Here is an 18,961-nt window from a genome sequence, read left to right as displayed (position 1 = left end):
GGTTCCTCCTCCTCCTCCTCCTCTGAAGAGGCTGCGTGCTGTGCGCCATGCTCCTCCTGCAGCTCCAGTCCTCGCTGCTGCGCTATGTTGTGACGCGCGCATCAGACCACGACAATTCTGGAGGCCCTGGCTGGTGCATACTGAAGGGCTGCTCCAGATCTGTCAAGGCATCTGAAGTGCATCTTCAGCATGCCTATTGTTTGGTCTATGGCACATCTCATGGAGCTGTGGCTCTCATTATAATGCTTCTTGGCCTCGGCACTTGGCCTCCTCATGGGTGTCATGAGCTACATCTTCAGTGGATAGCCCTTGCCTCCAAGCAGCCAGCCAGTTTGGAGGAGCGAAGAGCTGAGGGAGGGTGGATTGGCGCAGGACGAAAGAGTCATGGCAGCTGCCAGGGAATCTGGTGCACACATGCATGATGATTTTTTTTATGGTTGCAGACGAGCTGCACATTGAGGGAGTGGAAGCCCTTTGCAGTTCACAAAGATTCCTGGGTGATGTAGGGCTGCCCTGATGGTCACATGTGTGCAGTCGATAACACCCTGCACCTGTGGGAAGCCAACCAGAGCCGCAAAGCCGAGCGCCTGCTCGGTAACACTGGCCTCATCAGTGGCAAAGTTGATATAATTAGCTGACTTGTGAAACATGGCATCGGTCACCTGGGTGATGCATCTGTGGGTGGCCGACTGCGAGATCCTGCAAATATCCGCTGTAGATCCCTGAGGCGAAGAAGTTGAGGGCGGTGGTGACTTTGACAATCACTGGCAAGGCGTGTCCACCAGGTCTTCTGGGCAGCAGGTCTTGCTCCAGCAAGCTGCAAATGTCTGTGACGACCTGGCGCGATAGCCCGAGCCTCCTGAAGTACTGCTGCTCTGTCATGTTGAGGAAGCTGATCCTCTGCCTGTATACCCTGTGTTGGGGGTACCGCCTCCGGCGCTGATGCCCGGTGTTGACCCCCTCTCTGCTGTGGAGCAGCAGGTCATTGAGGAGAAGGCTGCTGGTGTGGTTGCTGCTGCTGGTGTGGTTGGTGTTGTTGGTGGTGGGGCTCATCTTGGTCTGATTCTGAGGACCAAGGTGGGACAGTGTAAGCGGCACCCATGCTGATGTAACAGATGGCAGGTAAAGTAGAGCTGAGAAGGCCGATCCCTCAGTGTTGTGAATGTGACTAGCAATGTGGTGAGAGTGGCTTCCGAGGTTTCAGAAATGACCTGCAAACTGCTGACACCTAAATCTGTGGACAAAATGGAGTGAGCAAGATCCTTTCTATGAGCCAAGGAAGCAGGTGTAAGGTGTGAGAATTTATGTGGTTTTCCCAGCTCTCAATGAATGCACTCGCACAATGGCCACTGAGCTCCCGCCTCCCCTTCACAGGCGAGGTTCCCGAGGTGCGTGAATCCCGTGCGCTACAAGTTAAAGTCCAAACCTGCTGTAAAACGGTGATTCAATGAGGTCGCTTGCCTCTGCTGAGCCGGTCCGTGGCGCGCTGGGAAATGCTACGAGTTAAATGTGGAAGTCAGTGGATGACGGCGGGCTCCCGACACACTGGCAATTTCGCCGATTTTTACTGCAGACCTGCCCCCCAAACCCGCACCTCGGCACCGGGAAAATTCCCCGGCCAGTGTATCACAGGTGGAAAGGTGCCCTCTCTACCAAAACACCAGAGAGAAAGAGACAGAGAGAGAGACAGACAGACAAAGACAAAGAGAGAGACAGACAAAGACAAAGAGAGAGAGAGACAGGGAGAGACAGAGAGAGAGAGACAGAGAGAGAGACAGACAGAGAGAGAGACAGAGAGAGAGACAGACAAAGAAAGAGAGACAGGGAGAGACAGAGAGAGAGAGAGACAGAGAGAGAGAGAGACAGAGAGAGAGACAGACAAAGACAAAGAGAGAGAGAGAGACAGGGAGAGACAGAGAGAGAGACAGAGAGACAGAGACAGAGAGACAGACAGAGAGAGACAGAGAGAGAGAGAGACAGGGACAGAGAGAGACAGAGAGAGAGAGAGAGACAGACAGACAGACAGAGAGAGACAGAGACAGAGAGAGAGACAGAGAGACAGACAGACAAAGAGAGAGAGAGAGAGACAGAGAGAGAGACAGAGACAGAGAGAGAGACAGAGACAGAGAGACAGGGACAGAAAGAGACAGAGAGAGAGAGACAGAGACAGAGAGAGATAGACAGACAGACAGACAGAGAGAGAGACAGAGAGAGAGACAGAGCGAGACAGAGACAAATAGAGACAGAGAGAGAGTGTGATGAAATAACTCTGTGTTCTGGCATTCGTATTGTCTGTTGTTGTTGTACTTGCTAATGTCTGGAATGTTCTACAGATGTAACCACTAATGCTCCTCCCTAGCCCCGCCCCTCTGGATCCTCCGGATTGGTGTGAGTCTTACTCATAAGGGCTGGGTCAGTGATGAATGATGGCTGCCTTGTGTTAACTCGATGCCATGTTCTTACTTAATAAAAGCCTTTGGTTTTAAGCTTTAACCTCTTGGATTCAGGCAGTTATTTGGCACAGCAGAGAGAGAGACAGACAGAGAGAGAGACAGACAGACAGACAGAGAGAGAGAGAGACAGACAGAGAGAGAGACAGAGAGATAGACAAACAGAGAGATAGACAGACAGACAGACAGAGAGAGACAGAGAGAGAGAGAGACATAGAGACTGAGAGAGGGAGACAGCGAGAGAGAGAGAGAGACAGGCAGACAGGGAGAGGCAGAGAGAGAGAGACAAAGAGAGAGAGAGAGACAGACAGACAGACAGACAGAGATATAGGATATATTGCCCTGAGCATGGTGTAACAGCAACTCCCTTCCTCCTCAGGTTTGAGAAAACTGGAAGCTTTGTTTGCACTCCTTATTGCAATTATGGCTGTCACTTTTGGATATGAGGTAAGTAGATGAATTTGAAGTTTAGTAATTTTGATTTGTAAGATGTTAAACTGCAATATCCGCGGGGTTGCTTAATTACTTCGATTGGACTCCAATGTAATTTAATTTTTCACAATTCTTTTCATGATATTTCTGCATCTGACTGAATTGCATCTGCCTGAGTCACATGACACTGGTGCAGTATTTTGCCAAGTTTACTGGTGCAGTGGGCAAGCCTCTGGAGACAGGGCCTGGCGCACACAGGCACATCTGCCCAGCTACATGCTTTGGGTTAAGGTGTCTGCAGTAAATCCAATGGTGTGTGGTCTGGGATTTGATGTTGGGGAACTTGATCTTGAAGCTCGATTTGTAACATACATGGTTTGAAACCGAGACCAGTCAGGATCGCACCAACCGTTCAATAACTTGCTCCATACCAGACGGCTGGGTGAAAATTCAGTTACTTAACTGGACAATTCAGTCTGAATAATCAAATGGCACAGTCAACACAAGTGTCTCTTCGTTAAATGTTTGTCTCTGAGTACTTTAATGGATATACAAACCCGCGACCTCCACCACCTAGAAGGACAAGGGCAGCAGGCGCATGGGAACACCACCACCTCCAAGTCACGCACCATCCTGACCTGGAAATATAGGGCTGGATTTTGCTAATGGGGAGCTTTTGGAGGCGGGCCTCCCACTTGTCGGGTTTCAGTCCCGCCTCCAACAACTTCTGGCCAACCCACGCTATTTTCCCTCGATTGACCTTGTTAAGCCTGCCCAGCAGGCTCAGCAGGCCAATTAAGGGAAAGCCGGTTACAGAGAACGTCAACGTATGACGTTTCATCTGTCAAAAATTTTTGACAGATGAATTGTCATCGTGTGACAGCTCTGTGAAGCTCTGTGAAGCTGTCAAACACTGACATTCTCTGTAGTTTGATGAGTTCTTGAATTCAAGACCTCATCAAACCTCTTTCTTTTATAGAAATGAGATGGTTGTTGCATTGGAGAATGCAGCGGCCATCTGTCATCTCTGCCGCGGAGATGCGAGACTCTCCGTATACCCACCGACTGAAGCCTGCAGGAAGAAACAAAGGTAAGTAAAATGTTTCTAACACTTCCCACTTACCTCACATATTCACCTCTCCACACTTGCACCCATCACTTTGCTTCACAGCGCACTTTTGCACCCCGCAGACCCACTACTCGCCTCGGTGACCCTGGCGGGTTTCGGAGCCTTCGGGAAGCCCGCACCTGTAAGGGTAAAATGGTGTTAATCTTATTTTCTGCCTGTTAACTACCTGTTAACAGGCAGTTAAGTGGCTGTAATCCCTTCTCGCCTCCAAGGAGACGGGACCCGGCGCGGGACGGCTACTCGCCTCCTGGCAAGATGGCACGGAGGCAGGTTGGGGACGGATTGGGCACTCGCCCCCAAATTCTGCCATTTTCCTGGCAGTCCTGCCTCCAAACCTGCCTCCCCAGGGCTGGCAAAATCCAGCCCATATCGCCGATCCTTCATCGTCGCTGGGTCAAAATCCTGGAACTCCCTCCCTAACAGCACTGTGGGAGTACCTTCACCACACGGACTGCAGCGGTTCAAGAAGGCGGGTCACCACCACCTTCTCGAGGGTAATTAGGGGATGGGCAATAAATGCCGGCCTTGCCAGTGACGCTCACATCCCGTGAATGAATTTTTTTAAACGGTTCTCCAGTTAGATTTACCCACACTCGCTGCAGCTTAAAGTGTCTCAGGATACAGAGGTTTGCTGTACCGTTACTCGTCTAACAGACTGTGTTTCTCTGCCCCACAGTATGTGACTGTAAAGCCAGACCAGGGACAGTTGCTGAGGGGGATGTTTGTGCCCACTTGTGAAGGCTGTGGAACCAAGCAGTTACAGCAGGCGGTTGGCATCGTCGGAGCTGTGATCATGCCCCACAATATCTACCTGTACTCGGCTTTGGTCAGGGTGAGTGCCCGCCTACCGCAAGTGAATGCAGAGCAATATTTAAATATGGGCACACCACCATGTCTGAACACAACAATGAGAGGAAACTGGTCTTCATCTATATTCCCAGTGCTTTGGTATATGAATTGATCCTATCTGTAAATTTAAAGATTTCCTTTTAGTTGAACACTCTCTCAATTTAAACTTCTTATTGTGGTCCATTTTTACCCAGAGCAGATTTCAGGCTTGGGTGGGGGTGGGGGGGTGGTGGTTGGGGGGGGGGGGGCGGGTGGGAGGGGGTTGGCAAGATGAGGGCGAACCACTCTCATTGGCCTAAGTTTCAGGCCACGGGTTCTTTTAACTGCTGGCCCTCATTTAATGGCTGCCGGGCCACTGCCCGCTGGGAACGGGCAGGAAGCTGGCACAGAGCGGCTGCTGGCAGTGGAAGATCGGGGGGCTCTTGGGCATCTGCCAGCTTCCAGGTGGCAGGGAGGGGGTTTCGGGCAGGGCCTCGCGGCGAGGCTGGGGGTTGGAGCCTGGGGGCAGGGGAGGCCATGGCCTGGACAGTCCTGCTCCTCCTGGCCCCGCAATGGGTTGTCTTACACTTACCTTGGAGGACCTCTTTTGTCCGCAGACGGGCTTCAGCCTGGCGGGAAGCCACAGCGACTTCCTCCACTCAGGTCCCGCTCAAAATGCAATCGGGGTCCCATTGACATCATAGGACCCTGATCTGCATAAATTCATGAAGTCGCCGCCTGCTTTAGGCAGCCACTACATCCGCCCGCAGAACCCTGAAGGTTAGAATCAGCAATATCGGAAAAGGGTCACTAGCTATCCCTCAACTTTCCAAACTAAAACATAGAGCCAGCCATCAAGCCCTGTCTATTCTAATCCCATTTTCCAGCACTTGGTCCGTAGCCTTGTATGCTATGGTGTTTCAAGTGCTCATCTAAATGCTTCTTGAATGTTGTGAGGGTTCCTGCCTCTACCACCCTTTCAGGCAGTGAGTTCCAGATTCCAACCACCCTCTGGGTGAAAAGGTTTTTCCTCAAATCCCCTCTAAACCTCCTGCCCCTTACCTTGAAACTATGCCCCCTGGTTATTGACCCCTCTACTAAGGTGAAAAGTTCCTTTCTATCTACACTATGCCCCTCATAATTTTGTATACCTCAATGAGGTCCCCCCTCAGCCTTCTCTGCTCCATGGAAAACAACCCCAGCCTGTCCAGTCTCTCTTCATAGCTGAAGCGCTCCAGCCCAGGTAACATCCTGGTAAATCTCCTCTGCACCCTCTCCAAAGCAATCACATCCCTCCTGTAGTGTGGCGACCAGAACTGCACACAGTATTCCAGCTGTGGCCTTACCAGCGTTTTGTACAGCTCCATCATAACCTCCCTGCTCTTATATTCTATGCCTCGGCTAATGAAGGCAAGTATCCCATATGCCTTCTTAACCACCTTATCCACCTGTTCTGCTGCCTTCAGGGATCTATGGACATGTACACCAAGGTCCATCTGACCCTCTGTACTTCCTAGGGTCCTACCACTCATTGTACAGATTAACTTGCGATTCATTCTTGCTTGCTGTTTGTGGGATCTTGCTGTGCACATACTGGTCATACATGTGCCGACAAAGCAAGAGCCATTGCACTTCAAGGTAGCATCAACGTGCAAGTGGTGAGTCATCGCACTCCAGGAAACATATACACATACCGGCTCCTGATTGCTGCAGCCCTTCTCGCAGACTGGCACCATAGATCGGGCGGGAATGTGGCAGAGGTGCCCATGACGTAGGCAGGAACCTGGAGACGCTGGGTCCCGGGCATTCACTGCCAGTTTCACTGTGTGAGGCACCGTGAGATGTTTCTAACTGAAACTTCATGGCCAGGTGACACAGCGTGGGGAGAGAAATGGGGTGGGGAGTGAAATCGAGCGAATAACCAGTGCTGACATTCTCTCTTTCTCAGTCCAGGGACGTGAACCGAGCCAATAAGAATGAAGTGAAGGAGGCGAATCGCTACTTCTTCATCGAAGCCTGCGTGGCTTTGCTTTTGTCGTTCCTCATCAACGTCTTCGTGGTCTCGGTATTCGCGGAAGCTTTTTATAATAAGACCAACGAGCAAGTGGTGAGTGTGGGAGTCATCGCACTCCGTGGGAAACATTTACGCATACCAGCTCCTGATTGCTGCAGCCCTTCTAGCAGACTGGCCCCATAGGTCGGGCGGGAATGTGGCAGAAGTGACCATAACGTAGGCAGGAACCTGGAGACGCCGGGTCCCAGGCATTCACTGCCAGTTTCTGCAATGCTTCTTTGGGGCAGAATCCCCGTGTACCTCCAAACAAGGTCACGTGCGTCAGAGGGGCCATGGCCAAGGAGATGGGGGGTACTCCCAGACCAGGGTTTTCCTCAGCTCTATCCTGGGACACACCAACCAGCTAGTATAATGGGTAAGCCTGTGTGTGTCTCAGTGTCAGCTCCTGTACATGTACAGTACACAGCGGGTAAAAGAGAATGATTCACTCCCGTCTGGTACTGTATGGCCCGTGTGTGTCTCAGTGTCAGCTCCTGTACATGTACAGCACACAGCGGGTAAAAGGGAACGATTCACTCCCGTCTGGTACTGTACGGTCCGTGTGTGTCTCAGTGTCAGCTCCTGTACATGTACAGTACACAGCGGGTAAAAGGGAACGATTCCCTCCCGTCTGGCACTTTACGGTCCGTGTGTGTCTCAGTGTCAGCTCCTGTACATGTAAAGTACACAGCGGGTAAAAGGGAATGATTCACTCCCGTCTGGTACTGTGCGGCCCATGTGTGTGTGTCTCAGTGTCAGCTCCTGTACATGTACAGTACACAGCGGGTAAAAGGGAACGATTCACCCCCGTCTGGTATTGTACGGCCCATGTGTGTCTCAGTGTCAGCTCCTGTACATGTACACAGTGGGTAAAAGGGAATGATTCACTCCCCTCTGATACTGTACTGTAAATGATGATATTATACTTGACCCAGCAGAGAGACTGATACCTAAGATTGGGTGCCTTCAGTGCCAGTTCATACTGTGTATCCCCCCTGCGCCGTGATATAGCAGTGACGTCAAAAGTATTGCAGGAAAGTGACATGATGTTAAAGTGAAAAGATCCTGCTTATTGCAATTTGGAAATTTATCTGACACTTACCATTTTTTCTTTTGAAGCACGAGGTGTGTGCGAACAGCAGTAGTCCACATTCTGATCTCTTCCCAGTCAATAACGAGACTCTCAATGTTGACATTTACAAAGGGGTAAGTGTACGGGAGTAAATGGGTCTTGATTCGTGTAAGTGAGTCTTGACATGTCATTACGGGTCTTTACAAATCTTTACGGGTCTTTACGGGTCTTTACGTGTCATGACGGGTCTTTACAAGTCTTTACAGTTCTTCACAAGTCTTTACGGGTCTTTATGAGTTTTTAAGTGTCATAATGGGTCTTTACGAGTCTTTACTGGTCTTTATGAATCTTTACAATTCATTACACGTCTTCGTCTTTTTGGGTCTTTATGAGTCATTATAAGTGTTTACAGGTCTTTACAAAGGCTTACAAGTCTTTACAATCTTTACGGGTCTTTATGAGTCCTTACAGGTTGTTACGGGACTTTACGGCTCTTTACACAACCTTATAGGACTTTAGAAGACTTTACAAGTGTTTACGAGTTTTTATAAGTGCTTGCAAGTGTTTGCGGGTCTTCATTAGTCTTTACAAGTCTTTAGTAGTTTTTATGAGTCGACGGACCTTTACAAGTCTTTACGGCTCTTTACGAGTCTTTACAGGTCTTTGAGTCTTTATGGGTCCACACGGGTCTACAGGCTTCTTTATGAGTCTTTACTCTTCCTTACCAGGATTTACAGGTCTCTACAAGTTTTCACAAGTCTTTATGGATCTTTATGAGTCATGATAAGTCTTTACAGGTCTTTATAAGTGTTTGGAGGTCTTTACAATCACGGGTCTTTATGAGTCAATACAGGTTTTTACGGGTCTTTACAGGTCTACACAAGTCTTTATGGGTCTTTACTGAACTTTAAACCATTTTGAGGTCTTTACAAGTCTTTTCGGATCTTTACATTTCTTTACGAGTCATTACAAGTGTTTGCAAGTCTTTACATAAGAACATAAGAAATAGGAGCAGGAGCAGGCCATTCGGCCCTTCGAGCCTGCTCCGCCATTCAATGAGATCATGGCTCATCTTCTGCCTCAACTCCATTTACCGGCCCTATCGCCATATCCCTTGATGCCCTTACTAGTCAGAAATCTATCGACTTCTGTTTTGAATATACCCAATGACTGAGCCTCCACAGCCCTCTGGGGCAGAGAATTCCAAAGATTCACCACCCTCTGTGTGAAGAAATTTCTCCTCATCTCAGTCCTGAATGTCCTACCCTTTATCCTGAGGCTGTGGCCCCTGGTTCTAGACTCTCCAGCCAAGGGAAACATTCTCCCAGCATCCACCCTATCAAGCCCTGTAATAATTTTGTATGCTTCAATGAGATCCCCTCTCATTCTTCTGAATTCAAGCGAATACAGGCCTAGTTTACTCAATCTCTTCTCATACGACAGTCCCGCCATCTCAGGAATCAATCTCGTGAACCTTCGTTGCACTCCTTCTATGGCAAGTATATCCTTCCTTAGGTAAGGAGACCAAAATTGTACACAGTACTCCAGGTGTGGTCTCACCAAGGCCCTGTATAATTGGAGTAAGACTTCTTTACTCCTGTACTCAAATCCTCTTGTAATGAAGGCCAGCTTGCCATTTGCCTTCCTAATGGCTTGCTGCACCTGCACATTCACTTTCAGTGACTCATGTACAAGGACACCCAGGTCCCTTTGAGCATCTGCATTCCCCAATTTTTCACCATTTAGGAAATACTCTGCCTTTCTGTTTTTTCTACCAAAGTGGATAACTTCACATTTATCCACATTAAATTCCATCTGCCATGTTCTCGCCCACTCACTGAGCCTGTTGAGATCCCCTTGAAGCCTCTTCACATCCTCTTCACAACTGACACTGCCACCTAGCTTTGCATCATCAGCAAATTTGGAAATGTTACATTTAGTCCCCTCATCCAAATCATTGATATAGATTGTGAATAGCTGGGGCCCAAGCACCGATCTTTGCGGTACCCCACTAGTCACAGCCTGCCATCCTGAAAAAGACCCGTTTATCCCTACTCTTTGTTTTCTGTCTGTTAACCAATTCTCAATCCATGCTAGTATATTACCCCCAATTCCATGTGCCCTAATTTTGTTCACCAACCTCTTGCGTGGGACATTATCGAAGGCCTTCTGAAAATCCAAATACACCACATCTACCGGTTCCCCTTTGTCTACTCCACTAGTTACATCCTCAAAGAACTCCAATACACTATCCCAATGGCCACCTCTTTCAAAACCGTAGGATTTAGGTCATCCGGTCCTTGTGATTTATCAACTTTTAGTCCCATTAATTTTGCTAGTACTGTTTTTTTTACTAATAATAATTTCTTTAAGTTCCTCATTCTCGCCACACCCTTGGTTTTCTCGTATTTCTGGGAGGTTTTTTGTGTCTTCCTCCGTGAAGACAGAAACAAAGTATTTATTTAATTTCTCTGCCATTTCCTCATTCCCCATTATAAATTCTCCCGTCTCTGACTGTAAAGGACCTACATTAACCCTCGCCAGTCTTTTCCTTTTCACATACCTATAGAAGCTTTTACAATCTGTTTTTAGATTTTTCGCTAGTTTGTGCTCATATTCCATTTTCCCTTTCTTTATCAATTTCTTGGTCCCCCTTTGCTGATTTCTAAAAAGATCCCAATCCTCAGGCTGACCGCTTTTTCTGGCAACTTTATAAGCTTCCTCCTTTGACTTAATACTAGCTTTAATTTCTTTTGTTAGCCATGGTTAGATCACATTTCCTTTTGGGTTTTTATGCCCTGGAGGAACATATATTTGTTGCAAATTATGCATTATTTCCTTGAATGTTAGCCATTGTATGTCCACCTTCATACCTTTTAGTGCAGTCTCCCAATCTACCATGGATAACTTGTCCCTCATACCCTTGTATTTTCCTCTGTTTAGATTGAAGACCTTAATTTCAGATTGGACTACATCACTCTCAAACTTAATGTAAAATTCAATCATATTATGGTCACTTGTCCCTAAAGGCCCCTTTACCACAAGATTATTGATTAGCCCTTTCTCATTACACAGTACCAGATCCAGAATATCCTGTTCCCTGGTTGGTTCCTCCACATACTGATCCAGAAAACCATCTCGCATGCATTCCAAGAATTCGTCCTCCACACCATTAGTGGTAATTTGATTTGCCCAGTCAATATGTAGATTAAAGTCCCCCATGATTACCGTCTTGCCCTTGTTACATGCACTTCTAATCTCTTGATTGATACTGTGCCCTACATTACCACTACTGTTTGGTAGCCTATAGAAACATAGAAACATAGAAGATAGGAGCAGGAGTAGGCCATTCGGCCCCTCGAGCCTGCTCCGCTATTTAATGAGATCATGGCTGATCATCCAAATTCAGTACCCTGTCCCTGCCTTCTCCCCATATCCCTTGATCCCTTTAGCCTTAAGAAATATATCTAACTCCTTCTTGAATATATTTAATGAATTGGCCTCAACGGCCTTCTGTGGTAGAGAATGCCACAGGTTCACCACTCTCTGGGTGAAGAAATTCCTCCTCATCTCTGTCGTAAATGGCTTACCCCTTATCCTTAGACTGTGACCCCTGGTTCTGGACTCCCCTGCCATCGGGAACATCCTTCCTGCATCTAGTCTGTCTAGTCCTGTTAGAATTTTATAAGTTTCAATGAGATCCCCTCTCATTCTTCTAAACTCTAGCGAATATAAGCCTAATTGACCCAATCTCTCCTCATACATCATTCCTGCCATCCCAGGTATCAGTCTGGTGAATCGTCGCTGCATCCATCCATGGCAAGAACATCCTTCCTCAGATAAGGCGACCAAAACTGCACACAATACTCAAGGTGTGGTCTCACCAAGGCCCTGTACAACTGCAGCAAGACATCTTTGCTCCTGTACTCGAATCCTCTCGTTATGAAGGCCAACATACCATTTGCCTTCTTAACCGCCTGCTGCACCTGCATGCTTACCTTCAGCAACTGGTGCACAAGGACACCCAGGTCTCGTTGCACTTCCCCTTCTCCCAATCTATTACCGTTCAGATAATAATCTGCCTTCCTGTTTTTGCCACCAAAGTGGATAACCTCGCATTTATCCACATTATACTGCATCTGCCAAGCATCTGCCCAATAACCCAACCTGTCCAAATCATACTGGAGTTTCTCTGCATCCTCCTCACAGCACACACACCCACCCAGCTTTGTGTCGCCTGCAAACTTGGAGATATTACATCCAATTCCCTTGTCCAGATCATTAATATATATTGTGAATAGCTGGGGTCCAAGGACCGATCCCTGCGGTACCCCACTAGTCACTGCCTGCCACTTGGAAAAAGACCCATTTATTCCAACTCTTTGCTTCCTGTCTGCCAACCAGTTCTCTATCCAAATCAGTACCTTACCCCCAATCCCATGTGCTTTAACTTTGCACACTAATCTCTTATGCGGGACCTTATCGAAAGCCTTCCGAAAGTCCAAATACACCACATCCACTGGTTCTCCCATATCTATTCTACCAGTTACATCCTCAAAAAATTCCAGTAGATTAGTCAAGCACGATTTACCTTTTGTAAATCCATGTTGACTTTGTCCGATCCTGTCATTGTTTTCCAAGTGCTCTGCTATTACATCTTTTATAAAGGACTCTAGCATTTTCCCCACTACCGATGTCAGGCTTACCGGTCTATAATTCCCTGTTTTCTCTCTACCACCTTTTTTGAATAGTGGGGTAACATTAGCTACCCTCCAATCCATGGAAACTGTTCCAGAGTCTATAGAATTTTGGAAGATGATCAGCAATGCATCTACTATTTCTAGAGCCACTTCCTTAAGTACCCTAGGATGTAGATTATCAGGCCCTGGGGATTTATCAGCCTTCAATCCCGTCAATTTCCCTAACACCATTTCCCTACAAATACTGATTTCATTCAACTCCTCCCACTCATTAGACCCTATGTTCCCCGACATCTCTGGGAGGTTATTTGTGTCCTCCTTTGTGAAGACAGAACCAAAGTATGTATTTAATTGGTCTGCCATTTCTTTGTTCCCCATTATAAATTCCCCTGATTCTGACTGCAAGGGATCTACACTTGACTTCACCAATCTTTTTCTCTTCACATATCTATAGAAGCTTTTACAGTCAGTTTTTGTGTTCCCTGAAAGCTTACACTCATACTCTATTTTCCCCCTCTTAATTAATCCCTTTGTCCTCCTTTGCTGAATCCTAACCTGCACCCAATCCTCAGGTTTGCTGCTTTTTCTGGCCAATTTATATGTCCTCTCCTTGGATCTTATGCTATCCCTAATTTCCCTTGTTAGGCACAGTTGAGCCACCTTTTTTGTTTTATTTTTATGCCAGACAGGGATGAACAAATTCTATAGTTCATCCATGCGATTTTTAAATGTTTGCCATTGCCTAGCCACCGTCAACCCTTTAAGTAACATTCCCCAATCCATCCTAGCCAACTTGCGCATCATACCATTGTAGTTTCCTTTATTTAAATTCAGGACCCTAGTCTCTGAGTCAACTACTTCACTCTCCATCTTAATGAAGAATTCTATCATATTATGATCGCTCCTCCCCAAGGGGCCTCGCACAACAAGATTGCTAATTAATCCTTTCTCGTTGCATAATATCCAGTCTAAGATGGCCTGACCTCCAGTTGGGTCCTCGACATATTGGTCCAGGAAACCATCCTGTATACACTCTAGGAATTCCTCCTCCACAGTATTGTTACTAATTTGGTTAGCCCAATCTATATGTAGATTAAAGTCACCTATGATAACTGCTGTGCCCTTATTGCACGCGTCTCTAATTTCCCATTTAATGCCATCCCCAACCTCCGCATTACTGTTTGGGGTCTGTATGCAACTCCCACTAACGTTTTCTGCCCCATGATATTTCTCAGCTCTACCCATACAGATTCCACATCATCAGAACTAATATCCTTCCTTACTATTGTGTTAATCTCCTCTTTAACCAGCAATGCTACCCCACCTCCTTTTCCTTTTTGCCTGTCTTTCCTGAATATTGAATACCCCTGGATGTTGAATTCCCAGCCTTGGTCACCCTGGAGCCACGTTTCCGTAATCCCAATTATATCCTATCCGTTTACATCTATTTGCGCAGCTAATTCATCCACCTTATTCTGAATGCTCCTCGCATTAAGACACAAAGCCTTCAGGCTTGTTTTTTTAACACTCTTAATCCTTTTAGAATTATTATTTACTGTGGCCCTGTTTGATTTACACCCTTGATCTCTCTGCCTTCCACTTTTGCTTTTCTCCTTCCTGTCTTTTGCTTCTATCCTTGCTTCCCTTTCCTCTGTCTCCCTGCACAGGTTCCCAACCCCGTGCCATTTTAGTTTAAACCCTCCCCAACAGCACTAGCAAACACTCCCCCAGGACATCGGTCCTGGTCCTGCCCAGATGCAAACCGTCCAGTTTGTACTGGTCCCACCTCCCCCAGAACCGGTTCCAATGACCCAGGAATTTGAATCCCTCCCCCTTGCACCATTCCTCTAGCCACGTATTCATCTGAAATATCCTTCTATTTCTACTCTGACTAGCACGTGGCACTGGTAGCAATCCTGAGATTACTACCTTTGAGGTCCTATTTTTTAATTTACCTCCTAACTCCCTATTAGCTTTTAGGACCTCATCCCATTTTTTACCTATATCATTGGTACCTGTATGCACCACGACAACTGGCTGTTCACCCTCCTCCTCCAGAATGCTCTGCAGCCGCGCCGAGACATCCTTGACCTTTGCACCAGTGAGGCAACATACCATCCTGGAGTCTCGTTTGCGGCCACAGAAACGCCTATCTATTCCCCTTACAATAGAATCCCCCATCACTATAGCTCTCCTGCTCTTTTTCCTCCCGCCCTGTGCAGCAGAACCACCCATGGTGCCAGGAAGTTGGCTGCTGCTGCCTTCCCCCGATAAGCCATCTCCCCCAACAATATTCAAAGCGGTATATCTGTTTGAGAGGGGGGTGGCCACAGGGGACCCCTGCACTACTTGCCTGCGCCTACTACTCTGCCTGGCAGTCACACATTCCCTTCCTGCCTGTGCAGCCTTTACCTGCGGTGTGACCAACTCCCTAAACATGCTATCCGTGACGTCCTCAGCATCGCGAATGCTCCAGTATGTATACACAACTCCCACCAATGTTTTCCGCCCTTTGCTGTTTCTTAGCTCCACCCAAACTGATTCCAGTTCTACATCATGATCTGCCAAGCCAAGATCTTTTATCTCTACCGTACCGATCTCATCCTTTAGTAACAGCACTACGTCAACTCCTTTTCCTTTTCGTCTGTCCTTCCTAAATGTTGAGTACTCTGGAACATTCAGTTCCCAGCAGAGATAGTGGATGCATTGGTTGTAATATACCAAAATTCCCTGGACTCTGGAGAGGTCCCAGTGGATTGGAAAACCGCAAATGTAACACCTCTATTTAAGAAAGGAGGGAGACAGAAAGCAGGAAACTATAGACCAGTTAGCCTAACATCTGCCGTTGGGAAAATGCTGGAGTCCTTCATTAAGGAAGCAGTAGCTGGGCATTTGGAAAATCATAATGCAGTCAAGCAGAGTCAACATGGTTTTATGAAAGGGAAATCATGTTTAACAAATTTGCTGGAGCTCTTTGAGGATTTAACGAGCAGGGTGGACAAAGGTGAACCAGAAGATGTAGTGTATTTGGATTTCCAGAAGGCATTCGATAAGATGCCACATAAAAGGTTACTGCATAAGATAAGAGCTCATGGAGTTGGGGGTAATATATTAGCATGGATAGATAATTGGCTAACTAACAGAAAGCAGGGAGTCAGGATAAATGGGTCATTTTCCGGTTGGCAAACGGTAACTAGTGGGGTGCCACAGGGATCGGAGCTGAGGCCTCAACTATTTACAATCTACATTAATGACTCGGATGAAGGGAGCGAGTGTAATGTAGCCAAGTTTGCGGATGATACAAAGATGGGTGGGAAAGCAAGTTGTGCAGAGGACTCAAAGAATCTGCAAAGGGATATAGACAGGATAAGTGAGTGGGCAAACATTTGGCAGATGGAGTATAATGTGGGAAAGTGCGAGGTTATCCACTTTGGCAGGAAAAATAAAAAAGCAAATGATTATTTAAATGGAGAGAGATTACAAAATGCTACAGTTCAGAGGGACCTGGGGGTCCTTGTGCATGAAACACAAAAAGTTAGCATGCAGGTACAGCAAGTAATCAAAAAGGCAAGTGGAATGTTGGCCTTTATTTCAAGGGGGTTGGAGTATAAAAGCAGGGAAGTCCTGCTACAACTGTACAGGGTATTGGTGAGACCACACCTGGAGTACTGCGTACAGTTTTGGTCTCCTTATTTAAGGAAGGATATACTTGTATTGGAGGCAGTTCAGAGACGATTCACACGGTTAATTCCTGAGATGAGGGGGTTGACTTATGAGCAAAGGTTGAGCAGGCTGGGCCTATACTCACTGGAATTTTGAAGAATGAGAGGTGATCTTATTGAAACATATAAGATACTGAGGGGGCTCGACAAGGTAGATGCAGAGAGGATGTTTCCCCTCGTGGGGAAATCTAGAACTCGGGGGCATAGTTTCAGAATAAAGGGTCGCCCTTTTACAACTAAGAGGAGGAATTTCTTCTCTGAGGGCCGTGAATCTTTGGAATTCTCTTCCCCAGAGAGCCGTGGAGGCTGGGTCATTAAATACATTTAAGGTGGAGATAGACAGATTTTTGCAAGATAAGGGAGTGAAGTGTTATAGGGAGGGCAGGGAAGTGGCTTTGAGCCCAAGATCAGCCATGATCTTATTGAATGGCAGAGCAGGCTCGAGGGGCCAAGTGGCCTATTCCTGCTCCTATTTCTTATGTTCTTATGTTAACTGAAATTTTCGAGCTTTTTGGGGTATTTACGAGTCTTTACAGGTCTATACTGATCTACAGGCATCTTTACAGGTCTTAACGGTTCTTTACCAGGCATTATGTGTCTTTGCAGTTTGTTACGGGCCTTTAGAAGTTTTTACAAGTCTCTACGAGTCTTTACCAGGCTTTACGGGTCTTTACAAGCCTTTACACAACATTACAAGCTTTTACAGGTCTTTTCGGGTCTTTACCAGTTTTTACATAAGAACATAAGAAATAGTAGCAGGAATAGGCCATTTGGCCCCTCGAGCCTGCTCCGCCATTCAATAAGATCATGGCTGATCTTCTACCTCATCTCCACTTTCCTGCACTATCCCCATATCCCTTGATTCCCTTAATATCCAAAAATCTATCGATCTTTGTCTTCAATATACTCAATGACTGAGCCTCCACAGCCCTCTGGGGTAGAGAATTCCAAAGATTCACCGCCCTCTGAGTGAAGAAATTTCTCCTCATCTCAGCCTTAAATAGCCGACCCCTTATTCTGAGACTGTGACCCCTGGTTCTAAACTCCCCAGCCAGGGGAAACATCCTCCCTGCATCTACCCTGTCAAGCCCTGTAAAAATGTTGTATGTTTCAATGAGATCACCTCTCATTCTTCTAAACTCTAGAGAATATAGGCCTAGTCTAGTCAATCTCTCCTCATAGGACAATCCCCCCATCCCAGGAACCAGTCTGGTGATCCTTCGTTGCACTCCCTCTATGGCAAGTATATCCTTCCTTGGGTAAGGAGTCCAGAACTGTCCACAATACTCCAGGTGTGGTCTCACCAGGGCCCTATATAATTACAGTAAGACGTCTTTACTCTTATACTCAAATCCTCTTGTAATAAAGGCCAACATACCATTTGCTTTCCTAATTGCTTGCTGTACCTGCATGTTAACTTTCAGTGATTCGTGTACAAGGACACCCAGGTCCCTCTGAACACCAACATTTCCCAATCTCTCACCATTTAAAAAATACTCTGCTTTTCTATTTTTCCTGCCAAACTTCACATTTCTCCACATTATATTCCATTTGCCATGTTCTTGCCCACTCTATACTTAGCTTGTCTATATCGTCTTCAAGCCTCCTTGCATCCTCCTCACAACTTACATTCCCACCCAGCTTTGTATCATCAGCAAACTTGGATATATTACATTTAGTCCCATCATCCAAATCATTGATATAGATTGTGAATAGCTGAGGCCCAAGCACTGACCCTTGCGGTACCCCACTAGTTACAGCCTGCCAACCCGAAAATGACCCGTTTATTCCTACTCTCTGGTTTCTGTCCGTTAACCAATCCTCAATCCATGCTGGTATATTACCCCCAACCCCATGAGCCCTAATTTTGTTTAATAACCTCTTGTGTGACACCTTATCAAATGCCTTCTGAAAATCCAAATACACCACATCTACTGGTTCCCCCTTATCTATTCTGCTAGTTACAACTTCAAAAAACTCTTAACAGATTCGTCAAACACGATTTCCCTTTCATAAATCCGTGTTGACTCTGCCCAATCCTGTTATTATTTTCTAAGTGCCCTGTTGCCACGTCCTTAATAATAGAGTCTAGCATTTACCCTACTACTGATGTCAGGCTAACTGCTCTGTAGTTCCCCGTTTTCTCTCTCCCTCCTTTCTTAAATAATGGGGTTACATTTGCCACCTTCAAATTCGCGGGAACCGTTCTAGAATCTATGTAATTTTGGAAAATGACAACCAATGCATCCACTATCTCTATAACCACCTCTTTCAAAACTCTAGGATGTAAGCCATCAGGTCCAGGGGATTTATTGGCTTTCAATTACGAGTCATTACAAGTGTTTACAGGCCTTTACAAGCGTTTACAGGTCTTTACGAGTCTTTACAGGTCTACACGGGTCTTTACAGGTCTTTATGGGTCTTTCCCTGTCTACACGGGTTTTGATGGGTCTTGACATGCCTTTACGTGTCTTTACAGGACTTTGCAAGTCTTTACAAGTCTTTACGGATCTTCGTGAACCTTTACAAGTTTTTACAGGTCTTTACAAATCTTTAGTAATTTTTACGAGTCCTT

At 46.5% G+C, this 18,961-nt stretch overlaps 2 protein-coding genes across 5 annotated transcripts in view; one reads left to right on the top strand and one right to left on the bottom strand.

Annotated features, from left to right (window-relative positions):
• Positions 1-18,961, bottom strand: part of LOC147096970 (uncharacterized) — a 1,290,222-nt gene that overhangs the window by 516,581 nt on the left and 754,680 nt on the right. The window lies entirely within an intron of this gene.
• The window catches only part of LOC147096974 (natural resistance-associated macrophage protein 2-like), a 451,798-nt gene that overhangs the window by 344,591 nt on the left and 88,246 nt on the right, over positions 1-18,961 (top strand). Inside the window, exons 1-5 of one of the 3 annotated variants that reach the window (XM_085972681.1) lie at positions 1,425-1,640; positions 2,830-2,897; positions 4,688-4,843; positions 6,788-6,946; positions 8,012-8,098. In XM_085972681.1, the coding sequence (XP_085828807.1) occupies positions 1,508-1,640; positions 2,830-2,897; positions 4,688-4,843; positions 6,788-6,946; positions 8,012-8,098 (603 nt within the window). In that variant the 5' untranslated portion in view covers positions 1,425-1,507. Of the gene's footprint in view, positions 1-1,424; positions 1,641-2,829; positions 2,898-4,687; positions 4,844-6,787; positions 6,947-8,011; positions 8,099-18,961 lie in introns of those variants that run through there. The other 2 variants (XM_085972682.1, XM_085972680.1) reach the window with 2 other exon arrangements.

The sequence above is a fragment of the Somniosus microcephalus genome, chromosome 33 (genome assembly GCF_052327205.1).
Source record: "Somniosus microcephalus isolate GS21.2 chromosome 33, FLI_Smic_1.0, whole genome shotgun sequence".
NCBI lineage: Eukaryota > Metazoa > Chordata > Chondrichthyes > Squaliformes > Somniosidae > Somniosus > Somniosus microcephalus.
This window is presented reverse-complemented; position numbering and strand designations above follow the sequence as displayed.